This window comes from Trachurus japonicus, chromosome 9 (genome assembly GCF_045865225.1).
Source record: "Trachurus japonicus isolate A0001 chromosome 9, Traja_1.0".
Taxonomy (NCBI): Eukaryota; Metazoa; Chordata; class Actinopteri; order Carangiformes; family Carangidae; genus Trachurus; species Trachurus japonicus.
Genome location: NC_140915.1, coordinates 32,075,487 through 32,098,263, shown reverse-complemented (window position 1 = coordinate 32,098,263; position 22,777 = coordinate 32,075,487). Strand labels below are relative to the sequence as shown.

General features: G+C 44.1%; 2 protein-coding genes across 2 annotated transcripts in view; both read left to right on the top strand.

The window, feature by feature from the left end:
* Positions 1 to 779: 779 nt before the first annotated feature.
* On the top strand, positions 780 to 9,744 carry rnf10 (ring finger protein 10). The gene is made up of 17 exons (XM_085787414.1): positions 780 to 1,327; positions 2,072 to 2,256; positions 2,414 to 2,619; positions 2,699 to 2,789; positions 2,923 to 3,107; positions 3,572 to 3,708; positions 4,040 to 4,194; positions 4,503 to 4,628; positions 4,715 to 4,943; positions 5,155 to 5,288; positions 5,406 to 5,523; positions 5,612 to 5,713; positions 5,808 to 5,945; positions 6,060 to 6,151; positions 6,263 to 6,320; positions 8,313 to 8,477; positions 8,581 to 9,744. The coding sequence occupies exons 1-17, from the start codon at positions 1,165 to 1,167 to the stop codon at positions 8,652 to 8,654; spliced, it is 2,358 nt and encodes a 785-aa protein (XP_085643540.1). The 5' UTR covers positions 780 to 1,164; the 3' UTR covers positions 8,655 to 9,744.
* Positions 9,745 to 10,517: 773 nt separating this feature from the next.
* Positions 10,518 to 22,777, top strand: part of LOC146981851 (uncharacterized) — a 44,645-nt gene continuing 32,385 nt past the window's right edge. The window contains exons 1-6 of the mRNA XM_085787417.1: positions 10,518 to 10,732; positions 12,729 to 12,822; positions 13,794 to 15,151; positions 15,262 to 15,352; positions 16,197 to 19,037; positions 21,552 to 21,677. Of these exons, the coding sequence (XP_085643543.1) occupies positions 13,809 to 15,151; positions 15,262 to 15,352; positions 16,197 to 19,037; positions 21,552 to 21,677 (4,401 nt within the window). The 5' untranslated portion in view covers positions 10,518 to 10,732; positions 12,729 to 12,822; positions 13,794 to 13,808. The remainder of the gene's footprint in view (positions 10,733 to 12,728; positions 12,823 to 13,793; positions 15,152 to 15,261; positions 15,353 to 16,196; positions 19,038 to 21,551; positions 21,678 to 22,777) is intronic.

Sequence of the window (22,777 nt, the reverse complement as noted above, 5' to 3'; positions counted from 1 at the left end):
GCCCATTTAGAGAGACAGGAAGTGTATACCATTTCATATCATTGGAGCAGCCGCTCATGGAGTATCTTTCCATTTATTGAATATCTTTGCTTGAAGTAAATAAACTTCTTGGTGCATGTTTGAGTAGCCATCTGACGCTGTCTGTGGAAAAAAAATGCGGCTTTGAGGGCTGGAAACAGCCTAAACAGCGGAACTTACATCCACTCCCATTCATTGCTGCCGTGGCGATGCGGGGACTAGACGCAACTACCGCAAAACAGGAGCGATTAAACTGAAAATCTTCAGATTCCTTCTTTTAGACCTAAAATGATAGGAAAATACATACACCCCTGAGTTGAATTCGCCTGGAATTGTCCTTTAATGTGAGAAATAGGACTGTTCATCAAAGGCCATCAGAATATGAGAAATTATTCCCCATTCATAAGACTCCTAAAGAATGTCAGTGAATGTTTCAGTGCACAGGAGCTGACAAAATTGCAATCCTACAGCAAAAATCAGACTTTATTTTGTTTAAACTTTGTTGTGGGTCAATGTTGCGCGCAACTTTAGAATGTTTTTGTTGGTGGTAAACATTTTATTGAAAAATCTATAATTTGTCCATATAAAATAAAACATTTAACGGCATTGTCGTAAGTATCATGTTTTACCAGTAGGCTATTAAAAAAAACAAAGCTGCCACTACTACCAGAGACGTTCTAATATGAGAAGGGCTTTGCTACTACTACATTTCCCATCATGCCTGACTGGCCCCAAACAGCCAGGCGGTACAAGAAACATCCGGGTCTCTCGGGTTCTTGTCTGGCGACCCGTCGCCATTAGTACAAGCTTGTTATAACGGCGATATTTTTTGGATCAAAATCTTTAAATTGGCGCGTTTTCCAGTCTTTGGAGAACACGTAAGGCCTTGTTAAGGGCTTATTGTTTTCCTTAACGAGAAAAAAACCTTAAATTCGGGGTCTTGGCCCCTCGTGGCGAGCTTTCGTCCTCTCTTCCAACAGCCTCCATAACTTGAGACGCCGATATCGTGTCTCTTATTTTTTTTCTTGTTGTTTTGTTGTCAAGATGTCGCCGTGATGGGGTCTCCGCGTTTGACAGAAATGAATCAGGGCCTTCGTCGCCTGACCCGCACTCACTGCAGTCCGCTTTCTTCAGTTTTTCTGTTTGATGCTAGAGAGCTCGGCGGCTCTCTGCCCGGAGCTCGTCCTCACCACCGCTCAGCGCACGGAGACAAACATGGAGAAAAACCCCAACAGCAGCACCAGCACCAAGGTTCCGCCTCGCTCCAGCTCCACAGGCCCACCGCCGGGCGAGTCTAAACCCAAAACAGGTGAAAATAAGCCTCCCGTCGACAACACGAGTGTCACACGACGTTGTCAAACAAAACGTCTGCAGCTAAACACCCTCATTGCCGTGTGTGGCCTGCTGGGGCCTAGCAGTAGCGCAGTTTATCTAGTATGGCTGACGTCGCTGTCAAAACACTTGACCCACTAACAGAGTATTTGCACACAATGCTGCATTTGTTATTTTAACTCCCCTCTATTTGTGCAACACATTTGCCATATGTGTGGATGCAGAGTCACAGTGACACATTTAATAACACGTATTGTCTCCCAAATAAGTTGTACAATTTACATGTAATTTCAGTCTAACTTATATCCCAAGAGCTTTAAATGCTTACAAGTTTGTTTTTTTTGTCTGAACAACTAAACCTCATTTGTAATGTCAAAATCCCATGTGAGATGGTTTCTCCATTGGGTGCCCACTTCCATTATTTTTGTCCAGTCTAAATATGACCCTCAAGATGTGTGGACGTTGTCCCTGGCTTCAACACCACCTTGAGGTTAGAATATGCATAACTCTGTAAAGCAGACCTGTGTCACATCTGAACTGTTAAATGGCCTAATAGTGTTAGATACTTATGCAGGAGCCCAGGTTACAAAGTCGCTCAGATGACCTGTTTAATCCATCTATTTCTGGTTAACATTCACATCAACATCGAAAAAGTCATACTGGCAGTCACATTTCTGTATTCATATATAATTAATGTATATTATTTTTGTTTGAATTTCAGAAGGTAAAAATAATGGAGGCTCAAAGCGCTACAGCCGCAAACGTGAGCCTTCAATTCCTAAAACCGACAGTTTCCAAGGCCCTCGCCGCACCAATTCACAGAAAAGCAAGAATTTTGACAAGAGACCCCCCCAGAGAGGTGGAGGACGACAGTATGGAGTTACAGGTGGAGGACGACGTGAGGAGGTGGGTTATTTAAAAGGATGTGTTTGTATTTGATTAAATTATGTGGAAATTCATGTCGGAAAAAAAAACACAAGTGTGAGAGAAAAATTGAGAAGTACAGCATTAGTTTGAAGTTAGAATATATTTCATAGATTGTTATCCACCTCTGCCTCTCCAGGTAGCAGAGACGCGCCGGGCTGAGTTTAGCCCGGCTCAGTTTGCAGGACCGAAAAAAATAAGTCTGAACCACCTGCTGAACTTCACATTTGAACCCCGTGGAGGTAACGGTGGCGTTGGAGATGGAGGCCACTCCTACTGGGGCCGTCGGAACAAATGGGGCCACAAGCACAAGCCCTTCAACAAGGAGCTTTTTCTGCAGGCCAAGTAAGCGTCTCCTCACAAGATCCTCCATATGAAGTAGAGAGGCTGAACATGTGTGAGCCAACCCATCTGTGTGTTTCAGTTGCCAGTTTGTTGTGACTGATGATCAGGACTACAAGGCTCACTTCACTGATCCAGACACTTTGGTCAACTGGGACTGTGTACAGCAAGTGGTGAGTGCTTGCCATCTGTTAAGCTGTGCTAGTAGTACACATTTGAAAGGAACCAAGAAATGTAGCCCACTTTCATTTACATATTGACACAGATAATGACAATGATCTCTCATCTGTTTGTTTGCATCCACAGCGCATCTACAGTCATGAGGTGCCATCTTGCCCCATCTGCCTGTATGCTCCTGTGGCCGCCCGCATCACCCGGTGTGGACACATCTTCTGCTGGCCATGCATGCTGCACTACCTTTCTCTTAGTGACAAGAGCTGGTCCAAGTGCCCCATCTGCTACGAGGCTGTGCACACTGATGACCTGAAGAGGTAAACAAGAAAAAACCAATACTTAGGGAAGTACACATAGTAATTAGTCCATCATAAAGTGCTGATTGTTGGTTTTTGAGGAGCAACTCATCCTAGCACCTCATCAGAAAGAGCGTTGCATTTTGGTTCAGTGACAACAATATCTTGACAACACCATCTTCACTATCCTTCAGTCGTCTCCCATGACTGGGCTTTTCTGTCTCCGTTGTAGTAGTAGTTACTAATTGTTGAGTCATAACCCATTTGAGTGGTTGCCAGAAAAGGATCTACAGTGATGATAATGTATCAGCATATTTCTGAGAAGACGAGTAATAAAGACACAACTGAAGTACTGAAAAGAAAGAAATCACACACACTCAGTGAAGGCTACACAGGGAAACACTGCAGCCTTCACATGGAAGCAAGTTCGCTGTGGTCAGAGGTGTTTTGACCCCTTGCCTCTAACAGTTGCTTTCTTGTTGCAGCGTGGTTGCCATGGAGACCAGGCAGTACGCCGTTGGTGATGTAATCACCATGCGCCTGATGCGAAGGGAAAAGGGGGCTCTGGTAGCCATGCCTAGCTCTGAGTGGGTGAAGGTGGAGGAGCCTGTCTGCTTTGGAGGTGAGAGGAGTGTCTTTTTAATTCGGTTGAACCCCTAACTCTGACATGATGAACTCTGAGATGGAAAACACTGCTCACTTCCAGAGCAGTGGATCTGAGTTAGCTCACTCAGCTTTGAGCATGAGTCTGAGTGAGTAAACTGCACAAGGATAATACAAGAAGGACAACAGGAATCTCAACATCCAGTCTTTCAATTTCATTATTGTCTGTTACGGCTCTTTAAGACAGAAAAGACTCTCTTACTTAAAATTCATAGACATTTGTGTATAACTTCCTAAGGGACTTACGGGACCAATAAATGTGGTGACCGGATTGTTTGTGTATTTTTTAGATGCAAGTCTTAGCCCCTACTCTAAGCTGCTGGTGACCTCCCCGGCCCAGGTCCTTAGCCTGGTGGCAGAGGACAAGGCTGCTCTGCAGGCTCAGCTTGTGCAGGAAGAGGATGCTCAGGGCTGTTTCATCCAGAGCGCTCTTTGTCTTTTGCAGGTAACTAAAGCTGCGAGCCTGTCTCTGACACAGAACCATAACTTTGTAGATATATAGAAATAAAACAGTCGGATGTAGATAGGCAGCAAAATATCACTGAATGAAATGAGAGTATGCATGGGGAAAAAAAATAAGAAAATCTCACAAAGGCTGACAAGTGGGTTTTTGGAATGTTAATAAATGTCAGTACATTTTTCTGCTGCAGGTTTGTATGTGGAAAATGAAACCCTCTTTGAAATACAGAGTAAAACCATATACAGCTGTAGACTGATCATTTAACTGCCGAGCTGTTTGTCTCTGTGGCGTAGGAGCGCGAGGAAATGCTACTGAAGCAGCAGAAGGCAAATGCAGAAGATGGCTTTGACCTGTCCTCTCTGACTCTGGAAGATCCTCCTCCTGTGGAGGAAGTGGTGACTAATGTCACCAGTGCTAAGGTGAGTTTTTAGATGTATACATTTTCTACACATTTTGTCTGGGTTTATCTAACAGTGATGAGACCAAATGTACCCCCCCCCCTCAGCCTGTGCTGCAGTACTCCTCTGCATTTGATGACGAGGTGGCAGAGATCCCAGAGGAGGTGCCAGCAATACCTGAAGGCATTCTGGAGAGCGTGTTGGAGGAGCCTCCTGAGGCTGTGATGGATCCACCTCCAGAGCCCCAGCTGGATGAGGAGACCCCAGCCGAGCAGGCACAGGCAGGACGTCCTGCAGCCAGTGTGGTGCATGGACCATACTACTATTTCTACCAAGGTGGGTGTTTCTCTGCCTTCCTGCCTCAGCCATGTGGCGGTTTCCAAAAGTCAAAGTTGTTTTTTCCGAAAACTGAACTGACCATTCAGGAAATCCCATTAGCCTCTGTAGCGTAGCTCTGAGCAGCTCGACGCTCTGCTCTGCAGTTCTGAAAACAGCTTGCACTGACAATCAAAGGTAACTTCGTCTCATCACCTTTTTCTCCCTCCAGCTGAGGACTGCCAGCAGATGTTCCTGCATCCTGTGAATGTACGCTGCCTGTTGCGTGAATATGGCAGCTTGGAGGCCAGTCCTGATTCCATCACAGCTACAGTAGTGGAGATAGTTGGGCACACAGTCACTGAGGTGAGAGAAAAACACATGCTACTGAGACAATTTAAGTGTAGCCATTATTGTAGATACTTTTACAATTAATAGGCTTTCTTTTCTTACATTGTTTCCTTCTGTATGACTTAATTGCAGGAGATCCGCCGTAGGCATCGCTACCTGGCGCATCTGCCACTCACCTGTGAGTTCAGCATTTGTGAGTTAGCCCTACAGCCACCAGTCATCTCCAAAGAAACTCTGGACACATTTGCAGGTCAGAACACTTTTCCTGTCTTCAGGGTGTGAATTTTACGGTCGCTGCGTAGCGATTTTTGAGTAATTATTTCCCCCTCATATTTTAGATGAGTTGGAGAAAAGAAAGCGGCTGAGGCAGAAGAAAGCGAGGGATGAAAGACGCAGAGAGAAACGCATTGAAATTGAGGAGAACAAGAAGCAGGGTAAATGTACGTATAGTGGATCTCTTCGCCGCATCATCTATAAATTACTATCCAGTAAAATGTACAAAAATATCCCCTTACAAAATACTTGTCCCTTTAGATCCTGAGGTGCATATTGGTTTAGAGAACCTTCAGCACTTCCCAGCATTTGGTTCTCCACCTCACAACAGCAGCCCCCTAACCCAACCGGACTTCACTTTTGCCCCACCTTCTCCTCTCAGCTGCAGTCCTTCCTCTGGTAAGAGAACTTCCTTCCTCTGCAATCTATGCTGCCACATTATCAATCTCCTCAACTGGCTGTTTATGGCTCACGATGAGAGATATGAATTGAGCATTTCCTCCACTGTCTTAGATGGGATGAGATTCCCGACTCTAAATGGACAAAGTCCATCACCCATTGTGGGCAGTGTGGAGGATGACTCCCACTGCATGTCCTTCGCACAGGTGTGTATGGCCGTGTCACAGGGGTAACGTGTAACATATCTGAAGTGCTCATGTTGTGGCACATGATGTTATATACTTGACATGGTGTGACCTTGACTGTGTCCTGTGTAGATGCTAAGAGATGGGAAAGCCAGAGGTGATGCTGGGCCCAGGATCACTCCAAAGAAAGGTAGTGCCAGACTGGACGTGTTGTTGTGGCTTGTAAAGTGCTGATAGGCATCAGACAGTTGGAGGTTGTAATTACTATACTTAATGTACACTAATTAATATCCACTGGAGTCTGGAGTCTTAGAGTTAATTAGTGGATATGTGCTTCATGGTGCCAGTGTAACACCTGCATGAATCCAGGGGTCGACAATATAAATGGCCCGGTGGCCCGGACGTACTTTTCAAACCATCAGGGCTACCAGAACGCTCCAAACACTGGCCCGGTGGGGCCAGTGAAAATAATGCCTTGAAAAAAATATAACAAGTAAATAAATAAATCTAATTTCACATTAAATCCCTGTGGTTTGAAATGATAACTGTCAAATCGTCTCGGTAATTAGTGCTAAGAGATCCCGACCCGATCAACGACAGAGACATCTACTTTCTGTGCGCAGCCAGCGCTGTGCCCTGGCACGTCAGCACCACCTGCAAGCAGCTGCAGCTGCAGCTCCAGCTCACTCACTGCTGCTGATAGAAGGTCGTCACAAGAACCGATAAAAACCTTTTTCTTAACCATGAAACTTCCCTCCTCCTCAGCGCGTCGGGTCGAGTCCTGTCGGGACCGACGCGAACGTTACACACGGGCCAGAGCTCGCGCTGGGGCGCCAGCTGTTCGGTGTGCACCACAGCGGTGGCACGTCACGTGACATTTAGACCATAATAACAACAACAAAAAAACGTGTGTAAACGCAAAACTGAGCTGAAAATGAAACAATGAGTCAGTTTTGCACCAATCTGTGGAAACAGCCTAAACGTGAATGAATGAGAACAACAGTTATATCACTGAACTACTTGGAGGATAAAACTACATAACTTCATGTTTGTGTTGAGGCATATTTACCATTTTAACTCTGTTTTTACTTCATTGTTAAACCACAGTGGAGGCTAAATATGTGAAACAGTTATTTATTTATTAAATAAAGTAGCCTGATGAATTTAAAAGCGCCTTTTTTGACCTTCTTTAATGAAATTGAATGAAAAATATCTGATACAGGATATAAATCCTCAGACTCAAATAAATAAGAACATACAAAAATTAAACACAAATATACCAACTCATACATAATCACTAAAATACATATAACAAAATAATCCCCCACAATCTCAAGAAACTACAAGATCGTGGTATTGAATAAGTATCAAGAATGTTGGAAATTGACTAGTAATGGTATCAGAAAGTTCCAGCCTCGATGGCGAGACCGCAGGAATTGGCTGGGATATGTTGTTTTTCGTTAATATGGGGATCGATACCTATTGTCCTGGGCCAGTGGTTAGAATGGTGGGGCCAGTGATCTTCAAAAGCTGGGCCAGTGGCAAATTTCCCTTATTGTCTACCCCTGGAATCATATTGGTGTTAAAACGAATTGAAAACTCTAATATATAATACTGGAGGCTAGCTTTGGCTGCAGCTGAAGCTGTACTGTACATTATAACTAGTATTATATATTGTTTAAGCAAAAGTAACTCCAAACTATTTCATGCTCAGTGCTTATCAGATTTTGCCAAATGATTTTCTCATGTTGCCTTCAACTGAACCAAATACAAATGATTGCATCATATCTGATGTCCCATACTTGAGATCCACAACAGTTTGCTATCTGTAAAGTGTATGTTTGTATATTAACAACGTCTTTGTTTATGTTAGTATGGTTGTAAAAGTGTCGGGTTTTGAAAATCTTTGACAATCAGAACTATGCTTTACTTCGAAGTGGTCTGTAAGACTGCATGTTACAAAAGAATACATTTCTGTGTTGGTGGAACGGTATGAACTTTTCATTGCTGGTGCGCTTGAATGAGTTGGCACAAGTAACACGTACTGATACACGTGTGGGAGAAAACCAGAGCACAGTGTATTATTTTGTATATCCTGTAAAACCAGTTTTCACAGCAGTTGAGCAGTAATGTGTAATTCCCTGAAGGCCTCCCTAAGTCGGTATTGTCATGTGCCATGTAGATAAACTCCTAGCTCCCCCCGCAGCGGACAGTGATGGAGAGAGCGACGGGTCGGACCGTGTCCCGGTGCCCAGCTTCCAGAACTCCTTCAGCCAGGCCTTTGAAAAGGCACTTCTGGAGCTGGACAATGGACCAGCTTCTCCACCACAACCTCTGGTTGAACCAGGTCTGGTATCCATGAACCAACTGCATCAAATCAGGCTCTTCTTTGGTCTGAAGCCAATGTGTGTGTTCTTAGACTTGCACTCATTCTTGCTTTCTTCTTTCAGATGAAAAAGGAGGAAAAAAGAAGAAGAAAAAGCAGAAGCTCTTGTTTAGCACATCCATGGTCCACACAAAATAGACAACACTGAAGTCATCTATCATATTGTTTTTGAGTTGATCCTTCCCAACTGCTTGTGTTTTTACCTCCATGCAGATCTTTCTTGGACTTACCAGCTATTGGAAATAGGTTTTAGCATGTAGCCAAAGTTCATGCAGCTTAGGTCACTGTTCCATCGGCTTGATCCATCGTTTGGGTGTCCTGCCATTAATTAAATATGTTTGTACAACTTGCAAAGCTTTGCGGCAAACACCTGCCACACTGGAAGTCATATGGGGAACATGTAGTTCAGATGTTATGTAAAGCAAGGAACAGAACAAGCTGCTGGCTCTAGTGTTTGCTTCAGGCTTTTCATGACTTCCAGATGCCTGCCTTGCATCACACTGGTTGCTATATGATGTCCATCTTTTCTGAAATAAACCCCCAGCATTTCATTTGGGACCCATGAGTAGCATGGATAATTATGATTCTAGGGTGCTCTATATTACAGTAGCAGTCAGCCAGCTGCAGGTACGCTGCACCTTTTGAATTTTTCCAGGATACTCACAGAAATGCACAAACTTTATCACTTTGGATCTTTGCATTACAACAAAAGAACACTTTTTTTTCTTTTATCACAGATTATAATTAGGCCTGCTCTTCATCAGCTTTCAAGAGGATGGATTTTGTGGATTGCTGCTTTGAGATCTATGCCCTAGTATTTTGTAACAACAACATGAATGCATAATGATCTAATACCATTGTGAGGAAGTGAAAACACAGTATTGTATTAAAGAGATTAGCTCTGCTCTTTGAACAGAGCTCCAGTATATTCTGCTTGGTAAAACCATAAACACACTTCTATTCTCATTCAGTTTTTTCTCTGCGTCATCTTCTGTTATAGGGTGTTTACTAACTTTTAACATTACTCTCCAATTTAATTTCAGTGTTGGAATTGTGTGAAGTTGAAGAATTGCTGACATTCAAAGAATGCTTTTGAAACCTGAGGAGGAGTAGATGATTTATTTTTTTTGTTTTCAGGGTTCTATATTCACCTTTATGTTTGAGCAAGTGTATAGACTAGTGAACATGACTAGTCTGTTGAAATGAATAAACAAATATGCACAATCAAGGAACGAAGTGACTCTTTAATTCTGGAGTTAGTTAGTGACAACGACAGTAAAGGATCATGTTTAGTAAGGTCATCCTGGAATTGGGACAGTGGCTGCTGTATAATTGATGCAGTACATTATTTTTTCCACAGTGGGGCAGTCAAATCTGGACTGTAGTACATTATTGTATATCAACATCTCAGCCACAAGCCACCCTTATTCATACCAGACATCAAAGACTTTGATTAAATGATAGAAACCACCGAAATTAATATGTTGATGTTTACAGTTTGTGTAACTAATTATCTTCTCTCAGACAACAAAACAATCAAACAATATTATTATGATACAAAAATTGTATTCAATCCCAAACGGTGGATTAAAACTAAGAAAATTACGGATTAATTTGACATCGTTGCGATGGGATAGTTATTGACCAATCACATTATCCCAGTCTACTAGTATGAAGCTAAAGATGTGTCAATGTACATACATTCAGCGCATCAGCCCGGAAGTCAGTGTGATTTTCCGTAAAAATACACGAGTGGCACGCGAAGTTGTGTGCTGCTCACTAAACAAATCCTCTAGTCCTCTAGATTAACAGACTCATTTTCAATAAGTGTATGCTTACAGTCCTACTTAAAGTCCACTTTCTCTTCTAAAACATCAGCCCGAAATTGGATTAATATGGCGGTGTTGTAGTTTATTTTGAAAGTACTCACCGGAAGTCACGTGTAGTGCTGTCTCGCTTGACACTGGTGGTGTTAACCCGGCAGGCGGTTTGTTCAGCGCTGTCTAGTCCAGCTTGTCAACAACAGTGCAACCTGAGACGGGATAGCCAGCAGCCAGCCAGTGGGCTAGCTAAGTAAACCAGCTAGGTTAGCCATTCCGCTAGCCCTCTATGTTAACCAACTGTCACGACTCGTAATTATTCCGCTAAGTTGACTAAATACGTTGTGTTTAAAGTAGTTTCGACAAGAGAAGAGGCACATCTGACTTTCCCGTCTGGTAAGTTGTCTCCAACTCGGATCAAACCGCCTCCATCGGACAGGTTCAGTCCGTGTTTCCATTTTGCGAGTCCAGCCTCTTGAGTCGTTAGCTCACTGTTGCTAGCAAGCAAGCTGCTGCTGATGCGTTTATCTTTGGTCTTTGTTCAAGTCTCCGCAGTTATTAGACACAGCAAACTGGACGTTTGCTCTGAATGCGTCGTGCATATTCAACACGTATGCATGGTTTTAGTGCATAAAATGCTTTTCCTGCTCTGGGCAGGCCAACTGGACCGAGCACTGTCCACGGTGCGATGCGAGGGAGTTTAGGTGAGCAGACAGGACAGGAGGAAGAGAGGACACTTGTTGCTAAATCCATACCAGGACGGACTTAACTCAGTGGGAGTAGCTATTACACAAATGCCAAAATGGTATGTAGCGTAGTTGGAAAATACAAGGTAGACCCTGCTGAAGCCTTATTCAGAAATAATAGAATAATGGTCTCTAATATGCGCATGTTTGTGTGATCTCACAATCTCCACGTGTTGTGTTTTATGTTGCTATTTGGGATACCTGTGTAAAACATAAATCTCACCTTAATCAACTGTATCATGTTGTTATCAGTACTGTTGAATATTACAGACACACCTTTAGATGTTACACTGTAACTGTGTGGTTTGCAGTTTAATGCTTTATTGTAGCTATGTGAGAACTCAACTGATGAAAGCTATACTTCTTCTTTTGGTTTTTAATGTATGAGGTGGTTGTCAATGTTAGGAAGTTTCCTTTGTTTAACTGGCTAAACCAGGTTACTGACTTGATATCCTTTGTTGGTGACACACTATGCCGAAACACAACAAACACTCTGTGCTGGTTTACCCTGTCCCCTACTTTCCTCCTGCGTGTGCTTCCTGCCAGAAATTCATATTCAGAAAACCTTTATTGTCCCCTTCAAAAAGAAACTTAAGTTAAAAACACAGTTTAACATGAAACAAACAACACAGATAAATACAGAATAAGACTCATAAGGACATTATAAAGATTTCATAGTGAGTTGTTGATGATGATGATAATGGCGGATGAGATGAATGATTTTTTTCCACTAAGTTTGTCCTTGCTAAAGCGACCCTCATAATACACTTTTCTTTTCTGAAGGATGCCTACCAGATGAATGTGTATGTATAATGCAAATGTTGTTTATGGATTTCAGTAATATTTGTTTAGTAGGATACTTGTATGTCCTTGGCTATGTGAGACAGACACTTTGTGAATCCCCGCTGGGCAGCTCGACCCACCATCACAGTGAATGTTTAGCATTCCATCTTAGCGAAGGCGTTTCCTGTCAACATCTAAAGTTCAAGTTTTCAACCTTTCAATCTCTTTTAGTTGAGCACCAATCACTGTGGTAGCCACAGAGTATTCATCTGTTTTTGTGTCTTCACATTTTCCATACTTTGTACTGTAGATTTGTGAATTAAATGATTGAATCAGTTGCAAAGTAAGTGGAAATTATCATCTGATGTGCGCAATGAGATGCACAGAAAAAAAGTGGACATGTTAAAGCACGGTTCACACAGAATAGGTCAGCAAATAGCCATAGCTTGCAGTATTTATAGCTCCAATAGTCAGTGACTGGATTTACATAGATATGACATGTAGTGTGTGAGTGAGGTAGGTAGGTAGCACAGATCAAGGACATAATGCAAATATAACAACAGGAAAAGGTAAACAGCAGCGTAGCACTATCAATTTAATGACTTTTCCCATGCAGCTCGTTGTCCTTTATGCTTGGACATATGCCATTAGCTCAACTGGATGGGTGTGACTATATTTACTCAAGTCAGTGTCAGTGTAAACATTATCATCTGTTCTGTATGGCAGTGTGAGAACAGCGCAGGGACAGAGCGCTCAGACGTGGTAGCGCTGCTGTGATTTTTTTCTACCACAGCCTTAAGCACAGGCATCTTGATGAGTGAGACGCTGTTGTGCTTTGTTGACACAAAGTGTTTTCCTCTTAGGCTTCTTCAAGTCCTTCCCCCTTTATGATATGACATCGCTGCTTGGTTTCCACAAAAGCCAGAGCTCCACAGCAGACGGTTGACATCTGGTCAGGTAAGATATGCTGGAATTATTCCCAGTAGATTCCTTCAGCATGTCATTTTTCCAAAAGAATTGTTTCTGGTTCCCAATACCAAAGTATCTCAACACAGCAACATGTGGAAAACATTATCAGAAGTGAAGAAGCCTCTTAAAGGGAAAGCATGACAGTGCTCTAGTTGTAATATTTCTATCTGATTACACAGATTATCGTCATTATCACAAGAATTTAGACAGATAAACTATGATTATCTCATATTAACCATTATACCTCCTTTAGCCTGTAGAGTCAGTTGAAGATAAACATGTGAAAGTTCATTAGGGGAGGGGCTGAAACTATAATGGCAGTCTAGTGTGAGTTTGCAGTGGAATCCCCTATTCATTGTCAAAGCCTGATTTGCCTGTGTTACAACATAGAGAAAGAAAACAAGGACCAGTACGGTTTTCCAGCCCCTCCCCTGTCTAAGGATCCACCTTTAAACTATGCCGTCACAAATGCACCAGTAATTCAACTCTGATACTTTACAAGTGATTGTGATGATTCTAGGTAATTATTTTATATTCATCAGGCTACATTATATATCACTATATAAAACTCATCAGATGCTGTTTACAATTGTGAAGCAGTATATTTTGGCCAACATCTCTTCTTGATTTTATTTTTTTAAACAAAAAGGTTGATCAGTGGGAATATGAAAATAAAAAGCTAGCTATTATTGACTAATTGTATCATCCCTTACCTATCAACATGTGCGCTTTTCACATGTGGGAGTGGTCAATAGTTGTGTAATATCTTTCCCAGGCCTATAATTGTGGTGCAGTATGGCGCTCCCAAGACAAAGTCCACAGTATTGGCTAGATAGCGAGTGCTAATTCTAAGTTGACTTTGCATGATGTAGTGCTGTGGTTGAGTACCATAATAATAAAAATGACCATGAATCCGTTTTTGCTTTGTTGTTGATATCAGATTTTTGTTTAAATTGAAGGTGCTGTAGAAGACTATGGCAGCGCAGGTGGAGGTTCAGACTGGGGAGGTGGGGAGGACGGGAGCAGGAGGACGGCTCCACCTCAGCCCCCTGACTGACTCCAGCAATAAGAACCTCATGGAGATCCCTTCCATCAACCAGTCCCATATCATGACCCCAGAACCTAACAAACCTGCCCCAGGACCAAAGCCACGGCTCACTCCTAAACCTTTTGCTGTGGAGAAAAACCCAACCATTAAGCCTATACTCGCCCCTAAGCCCCAAACCAAGCCCCAACCTAAGCCCCGACCAGAGTCCACTCGCCTCGCTGGATACAAACCAGAGCTTCCTAGCAGTCCAAAGCCACAGCAACCAGTTGCCACTGTTAAACCCAGGGCAGTTCCAACCAATCCCAATCGTCCTTCCCCTACCTCCTTTAAAACTTCTAACAAGTTGAATACGGGACAAACAACAAAGCCAGTCATACAGCCATTTAAACCAGCCCCTCCTCTTGACCCTGGAGACCCCGGCAAACCCGCTCCCCCTGTGTCAGCAGAAAGACAGAGACCTGCTGCATCAGGCTTGGGCTATTCCAAAAGCCTTAAACAAGTCCCTGCAGAGTGGTCTGGAACCACTAGAAAGGACGATGACAGGGACAGGACGACGTCCAGCACAGGTGGGACTTCAATGACCAGAGCCAAGTCCATGGGTTTTCTTTTACAGGTAGATCAGGAGGAGGAAGATGGAAAGGAAAAAGCGAAACCTGAGAGAGCTGTGGTACTGAGACCTCAGCCCAGAGGCTCTAAGCCCAGACCTGTGTCGGCCATTTTTCTCGACAGCCCAACTAAGACGGAGGCACCGGTTCCTGCCCCTCGCTGGACCGGGAGGCGGCCGCTCTCAGCTGATCTCACATCCAAGTTTGAGTCTATCGGTCTTTCACTGCACCGTAATAGTCCCAAAGCAAACACTAAGGAGAACACCCCAGAGGAGACAACACTGCCACAGAAGGGAGACCAGGAGAAAACCCCTAAGGGTACCACAGCACAAAGTACTGAGGGCCAGACTAAGCCGGTCGTGTCAGACCAAAGCAACAAAAAGACGGAGGAAATGACTGTGAAAGACAGTGATGAGGATAAGCGTGGGGTAAGCATCAAGTCACGCATCAGTCTTCTCCTGGACTCATCCTCCACTCCTGGGACTGTCGCCTCAGGCCAAGGATCAGATCCTCAATCTCCAGTGCAGCTGGTCCCTGAAAATGAACCGGCAGTGGGTGTTAAACAGCTCATCAAGCAGCTGACAGTTGATACAACACCAACTCAGAGTCCCGGCGTGAAACCAACACCCAAGCCCCGCCCCTTGCCCCTAGACCTGACTAAAAGGTAAGAGCTGCTCTTATGGTTCTCCTCGATTTGTTTTTGTCCCCCATGTCTTTGTCCATGAGATCCATTGTCATGCATGGCTTTTGTCTTGTGTGATGTATGTTCATCAGGTTTGCGTCCGAGAGGTCGGCTGACCTTGGCAGTGTTTCCCTCACTGAGGCAACAGACCACCATGAGATCAGCAAAGATCCTCAGAGCAGGGTAAGAGAGGGACAGAGCTTCTCAGGAGCTGGTTTCTGTCGGGCCCAGGCTATGTTTAGTAGTCAAATGAGTATAACAATGTGAAACTGTCTCAGCTCAGTGCTGGGAAAAGCTTTCACGCAATAACCTCAGTGTGTTTCCTGTCAGCTCTTGTCCAAATACAATTGACACATAAAAAAAGAAGAAAAGCAAACAAATGAGAATGGATATTTTTGAACTGCTAATAAAGTTAAGCCTCAGCAACACAATATAAACTAGATGTAAGTTGGTAGAATGAGCTTAACTTCACATTTGCCTATTTTACTCTTGTTAATGTACACATGAATAGGAAAAGCACTGTGAAATACATTCTTCTACTAATGAGAGTGTTTACATTTGCTGTCAATCCCCGTCCGTCCACACTGAGAGGAAAGATTTCCTTAGAGGAAGCGAGGCATTGCAGGAAAAAGAATGGTCACAGACGGACAAAGGCGTGAAACCTAAGACAGCCGGCGCATTTGTCATGCTTCCGGCTGATGGTTATGAAACACACCGAGAGATCACCAGGAAAAGGTCAACACAGGGAGGCTTTGATTACCACCTCTGTACCACACCCACTGTTATGAGGCCAACATAGAACAAGGGCACGCCGTTTCTACGCTGACATTTGTTCACTCAGTCACTTACACTCCTTTGTTTACTGTGTTTTCTTCTGTTCTGTTGTCAGGTCACATTTGTTCTGATGTCTGGTCTTGTAGTAAAAATTGTTGTAGATCAGAATTGTTTTTTATTTCTTTCAGATTATATTTTTTGTTGTCACGTATAATTAATATATTTAAACCCTATATATCCTTTTTCTTCTCAGAATGAGGAGCTGGCCCTCACCCCCAGTGACCACAGGACATTTGTGGATTTAAAAGAGTCCCAAGAGCAGATCCAGAAGGCCTCCACACCCCAAGGGCCTGAGGAAGAGCAGACAAATGGTGCTGCTTCCAAGGGAAGCACTCCTGGTGGTGAAGTACAGACGGTGCGAGCATCCTTGTTTGAAAATGTTGTGGAGAGGCACAGCGTGCTGGTGGTGGAAGAGGCCAAGCCCGTGCACAAGCCCAAGGAGTCGCACAGTGTCAGCCCGTCAGCTGAGAAAGGAAACGATGCTGATGAGGGAACTCTGGTCACTGCCACCTACAAAGAACCCGTATCTCCGTCAAGTCCCATGCGAATATCACACGCCTTTGACACGGTGCAGGCAATCGAAGAGAACAGAGCAGTGAGTGAGAATGTCCCGTCAGCTCAATGGGAAGATAAAGCCATGACGCTTCGCACCAGGCGCTCAGAAGGGAACAGGCCGGCGGCAGAGAGGAGCGGTCCGGCACAAGCAGAACCTGCTTCGTCGACTTCAGAGCAGCAACCTCGATTTTTGAGAGTCGGAGCTTTGCAGAAGTGGACCAATACAGGCATGGATCAAGATTTAGGTTCAGAGAAAGGGACGCTGGATGAAGACAGGCACAGAGAGGCAGAGCAGGAGGAAGCAGCTGCAGCACCTAAACGTTTGAAAATGCTGCAGCCAGAAGAACAGCAGAGACCGAGGGCAACCTACTTTGCATTGACCGGACAAATACAGGAGCCGGCTTCTCCTGTAGATGCAGGGACAAACATGGGGGACATGACTGTGCCCATTGATGGTTTTACTGTACGGCCTGCACCGGGAGGTTCCCAAGGAAAGATCCTTGCTCCTCAAGTTGAGGAGATGATGATGAGGAGCCACATGTCTCACAGGGAGATTAGATCGGCATCGGACGGACAGACAACGGAGGAAATGATGGAGGTTGAAAAGAAAAAAGAACTAATGAAGGACAAAGAAAAGCACATGGCTAAAATGAAAGAGCTTGAACAACTGAGACAGCTTGACGCAGAGAAACAAGCACATTTAGAATTTGCACGAATGAAGGAGAGAGATTTGCAAAGAGAATTTGAAAGGCAAAGGCAGATAGCTTTTGAGAAGGAGAAACAAGAGTTTGAGAAGAAACAACGTGCGCTGGAAAGACAGCGACAGATTGACCATGAGAAGCAAAAACTGCAAGAACTGGAGAGAGAGAGGCAACGGCAGATTGAGAAAGCAAAACGCAGAGAAGAGAGAGAGAGACAGAGAGAGACTGAAAGAGAGAAACTGCGAGAGCAGGAAAATGAGAGACAGCGTGAACAGGAGAGGCAAAGACAAAGGGAGGAAGAGAGGCAGAGAGAACTGGAGAAGGAGAAACAGCTGCTCGAAATCCAAAAGGAGAAACAGAGAATGGAGGAGCTGCAGAGGATTAAAGAGTTGGAGAGACAGCAGCTCATAGAGTTTCAAAAACAGAAGCAGAGAGAAATGGAGAGGCAGCAGATAATGGAGCTGGAGAAGCAGAGACAAAGGGAGGAAGAGAGGCAGAGAGAGCTGGACAAGGAGAAACAGCTTCTAGAAATCCAAAAGGAGAAACAAAAAATGGAGGAGTTGCAAAGGATTAAAGCGTTGGAGAGACAGCAGCTCATAGAGTTTCAAAAACAGAAGCAGAGAGAAATGGAGAGGCTGCAGATAATCGAGCTGGAGAAGCAGAGACTTAGAGAGAAAATGGAGAGAGAGGCGGCAGAGAAAATCAAACAGATTGCACTGGAACAGGAAATGTTAAGGCTGAAAGAGATTGACAAAGAAAGAGAAAGACTAAGAGAGATGGAGAGGGAAAAGCAGAGAGAGATGGAGAGACAGAGACAACTGGATTTTGAAAGACAGGAACTAGAAAACCAGAGGCTGAGGCAACAGGAACTAGAGAAGGAAAGGCAGAGGAAGGAGGAGATGGAGAGAAAACGTCTCTTGGAGCTTGAAAGGCAAAAGCAAACAGAGAGACAACAAATTTTGGAGTTTGAGAAACGCAGACTGAATGAAAAGCTGGAAAGAGAGGAGGCGGAAAAGATGAGACAAATAGCCAAACAGCAAGAATCAGAGAGGCAGCGACTGAAAGAGAAGCAGAGGAAAGAGGAGCAGGAGAGGTTGAGGCTGGAGGCATCAGCTCTCAGGCCTAAAGTGGTTGATCTGGACTCTGTGCTCAGAAATGAGCCGTTTCCCAGGGTTCCCTCCCAGCGCAGTGACCCTGCCACACGGTGGAAGGAGCCGTCTCCCAGAGCCGAAGAGTCCTACAGACCTGCCATCCTCGACATCGACGCTTTCTTATCCCAGACCCAGCCCTCCCCCAGTAAAGGCTTGTTTCCTGTTCCTGGTATTCAGGGAGTGGATGCTGGGTTTGGAGCACAGTTACAACACACTACTACACCCGAGAGAGATATCAGCTGGAAGGTGCCACAGCAGTCGTCAGGAGGTCTCTCCAGCCCTGCATGGACAACGTCTCCTCAGGACCCGTGGGAGCTGCGACCAGTTGAGATGTCTGTGGACAGCCCCGTGCCCGAACCCAGAAAACATCCCAACAAAGTCAGTCCAGAGGCGCTCCTCCTCAGGCAGGAGGACCGGCTCGTGGCTCCTCCACAGGGGCGCTGGTCTGCCCTGTTGGATGAGCCCCTTCACTCGGCCCCTTTTCCTGGTGCAGACTCCAAAACAGTTAGCGCTCCTGGTGGAGTCCCCAGCAACAATCCCGCAGAACCAATCTGGTTGCTCAAAGAGTCACAGCCTCCGGAAAGAAGAGCAGAGGTTCGAAGCCACAGGCGATCACAGGGATCCCAGGTGAGACAGAGATGCCCATGAAATATCACTACTACTGCAAAGCTGTGGTGTTTTTAAAGGTATAATGTGTAGGAAATCCCCCATCTAGCGGTGCGGTTGCATATCTGAACGTATTCTTGATGTTGCATTCACGTGAACTCGGGCAGACGTCAGACAGACAACAGACGCTGTATGTAACAGGATAAACAAGTGGTCCGCCAGCACGAGGCAAAACAATGTTTACCTGACCCACGTTTTACCGTCTTTCTCTCGAGTAAAATGACATCCGGTTGGTTTGCCAACGGCCGTCTGCCTGACTGCACCTGAATGCAACATCAGTGCCTCCGTCCTTCCTCACACTACACAGTGGTTACAGTTTTAACAGGCCGAGCCGACAGCTCCACTGAGTTTCTATGGTTACCTACGGTCACGCTGCCACTGAACGAGAAAAATGGCGATGCAACATGGCCGCCTCGGTTCGGTGCGTCGGCCACTTATGTATTTGTAACGACTTGTTACAACTCATTCTAAGGTAGAAAGCTTTCATTTGTATGCAGGTGTGATTCCACTTCAGTGAAATACGTATTTATGAAAGCAATATTTGATTTTTGCTAATAAAAAGCCAAATAAGTTACATACTGGGGCTTTAAAATACAAATATTCTTTTACACATACATGCACACACATACATACATCATGGTATAATATTGCACTATTCTAGGTGCATACAGTACACAATCCATTTTTCCCAGCATTTAGTACATTTCTCCATCTGAAGTCTTAAAACAAAACTAAGTCTCTCCATACAGTACATTTCTTGAATGACCCCGTGCCACTGGACCAATGTTGGAGGGTCTAGTTGCAACCATTAAGCTTTGGTGTCTTGAAGCCATTTTTGTATTGTTTTGTTCTTGTAGAAATTCACCACCAGGTTCACAATTTAAAAGTTTGAGAGGGAAATCAAAATGGTAGATTATGACACACTACAATCCAATGTTGAACAAATATTACTTGCAATATACAATATAGACCGATCAGGCATAACATTATGACCACCTGCCTAAAATTGTGTTGGTCCCTTTCCCTGCCAAATCAGCAACACGCTGCGATGTGCTGTGTATTCTGACAGCTTTCTTATCAGAACCAGCATGAACTTATTCAGCGGTTTGAGCAACAGTTGCCGGTCTGTTTAATCAGACCACAGGGGCCAACATCCCATAAGAGCTGCAGTTTTTTCAGATGCTCTAACCCAGTCGTCAAACTGGCTCAAAACCTTACACTGCCCATTTTTCCTGCTTCTAACACATCAACTTTGAGGACAAAAATGTTCACTTGCTGCCTAATATACAGTATCCCACTCACTAACAGGTGCCAAGGTCAAGTGTTATCCAGTGTTATTCACTTCACCTGACAGTGGCTTATCGGTGTATATTTCATAACACTCCTCTATTTTATATTCATCATAAGACCAGAAAAAAAGGCTCAAAAAGCAGTCTTGATAATATATTCTCTTGTGTACGCAGTCAAACAAAATGCCATCATTTCTTAAAAAAAAAAAAAAAAAAAAAAAAAAAGCATTTCCAAATTGTGGCAACAAAATGTTGGGCTACTCTTTGCGCAGCTTTCACAGAGCTTTCACAAGTTAGGGTTAACAGTCAGCTGTGCTACAAATGGATGCTGACGCTCCTGTCGATGCACTGCGCCGTCGCCGTGCCGACCACAGGGTCTGCAGCCACTTTGACTGGAGAGAGGATGACTACTGCCAGTCAAAGAAGAGACGCGCTAAAGGTAGAGACTATTACGTTCATTTCTCCTTTCTAGTATGTTGTTGGACACTCATTGTAACTATCTGAGCCTGTCAGTGTGAAAAAAATGCAGGTTTATAGGGTGAACTTTGACGGGAGCCACTTGCCCGGTTGAAGAGCGTTAGCTGGGCTGCAGGCTGCCTGCCCGGCTCAATACTGGAGCCACCTCAATAATTGTATTATCCATCACTCACGTATACAGAAAAACATATGAAAACAGGGCCCAGGTTGAAAAAAAACGAAGTTTCCCTTTAATCTCTCCAAAAAAATGTTCACAAAACAAATAATTTGTGGTTCAAACAAAAAATGAATTCAGAAGACGCCTTGTCCCAGCGGTGCCATTTTTCTTTCATGAAACCCTCCAGTTTTTCAGGTCAACTATACTCCAGTGTTAAAATGTACAGTTTGCGTAACTTTTTAATCAATAATGACTTGCACATGTATGTATTATTATTTCAGTTGCACGTCTGCTCCTTTGGAGACTGATCTGCTGTTTATGTGTGGGTTAGTTTATGCCAGTTGGAAGCATGACCATGTATACTCTATATATTTATACACAATTACAGAGAAATAATCTGGATTAACTGTGAGATACAAACTATTATTATTATTCATTATTGACAAACTGAACTCATCAGCAAGAAACAAGCACCTGAGTCATCAAGTACCTCTCACAGATTCACATGAAACTACAGCACTGGAGTTTAACTTGGTCTCTTTGTGTTGTTAGGAGTTGAACAGAATGCGGTCTCGCAGTGTGTCGCGGCGATCAACTCCTTCAAGCAGCGCCGTGGAAGGAAGCCTTTCCAGGATGCGGAGTCGTAGCGCCCACAGGGAGCGGGACCGCCACAGCTGGGTGAGTCAGGCTACAGCTCGGCCTTTGCATCGTTAGCGCTGTTCCAGGAAACCTGTAACCCAGCCAGATTTGAAACTGCTGCCCAAGTCTTTCCCTCTGATTGAAGACTGGCCATGAGCCCTTTGTTACTGGCACTGTTTTTCATTTGGCTGTTCCTCAAACAACTCTATGGAGACAGGGAGGGAAGTCTGTGTGCCTTTGAGTGTGAGCTATACTGTGTCTCTGTGTTTGCGTGTGTCTGCTACTTGTTTCACATGCATTCACGGTAGACACAAATGGTATGCAGTTAGTTAAGTGGTGGTTGATGGCTTAACACATGCTGTACTAAGGCAGTAAAAGGTGAGTGACTAATGTTAGACCTAGACTTACCTCTGCCCATCCCACGTCATGCTGTAGAGGAGTGGCGTCCAGACACATTCTCAGGCCTGGGATTCAAAATTGGATTAGCAAAATGGTTAATGTGTACAAGTCACTGCTTATTTATCAGAAGCCCGTCAGCGTACCTCAGGCAAACCCATCAAGTAATGATCATGTGTCCTAGTGGACACATAATATTTGTGTGACTGTTCCTCAGGGCTGGCTGGCCTTTTAACTGTACTTCAGTTCTTCTTTTTCTTATTTTGAAATTGGTAAACAAAATCTGTCTGTAAATCTGTAACTGTACATAAAGACTTCAAGTATATGCAACCAGTGTTTATCATCTGTTCAGGATTGAGTTGATTGAGACTGTAATTGTAGGCCCAGGCTGAAGGCTGACACTTCAAACCCAGAAGTATGGTGTGTTGTGACTCATGATTCAGAGCTCAGTTGAAGGCACCATGAGTTTAAGGTTGCTACTACCATCTAGTGGTCGGGCTTCAGTTGGTCAGTGACACCCTGCTCATGTGAATGCAGGCGCTCATCTCATCGCTATGAGGGCTGAACCATGTGCCAAAAATCTATATTGCAATAATTTTGGCAGATGTGGGATTGGAAATTGAGTTATGATTTCAGTTTAATTGGTAATTTTTCAATTACATTTTTTTTTTCTTTAAAAAAAGAGAAAAAAAAAATATATGCTTGTTTGCAGCAGAACCTAGCCTAGAAATCTAGACGCACCC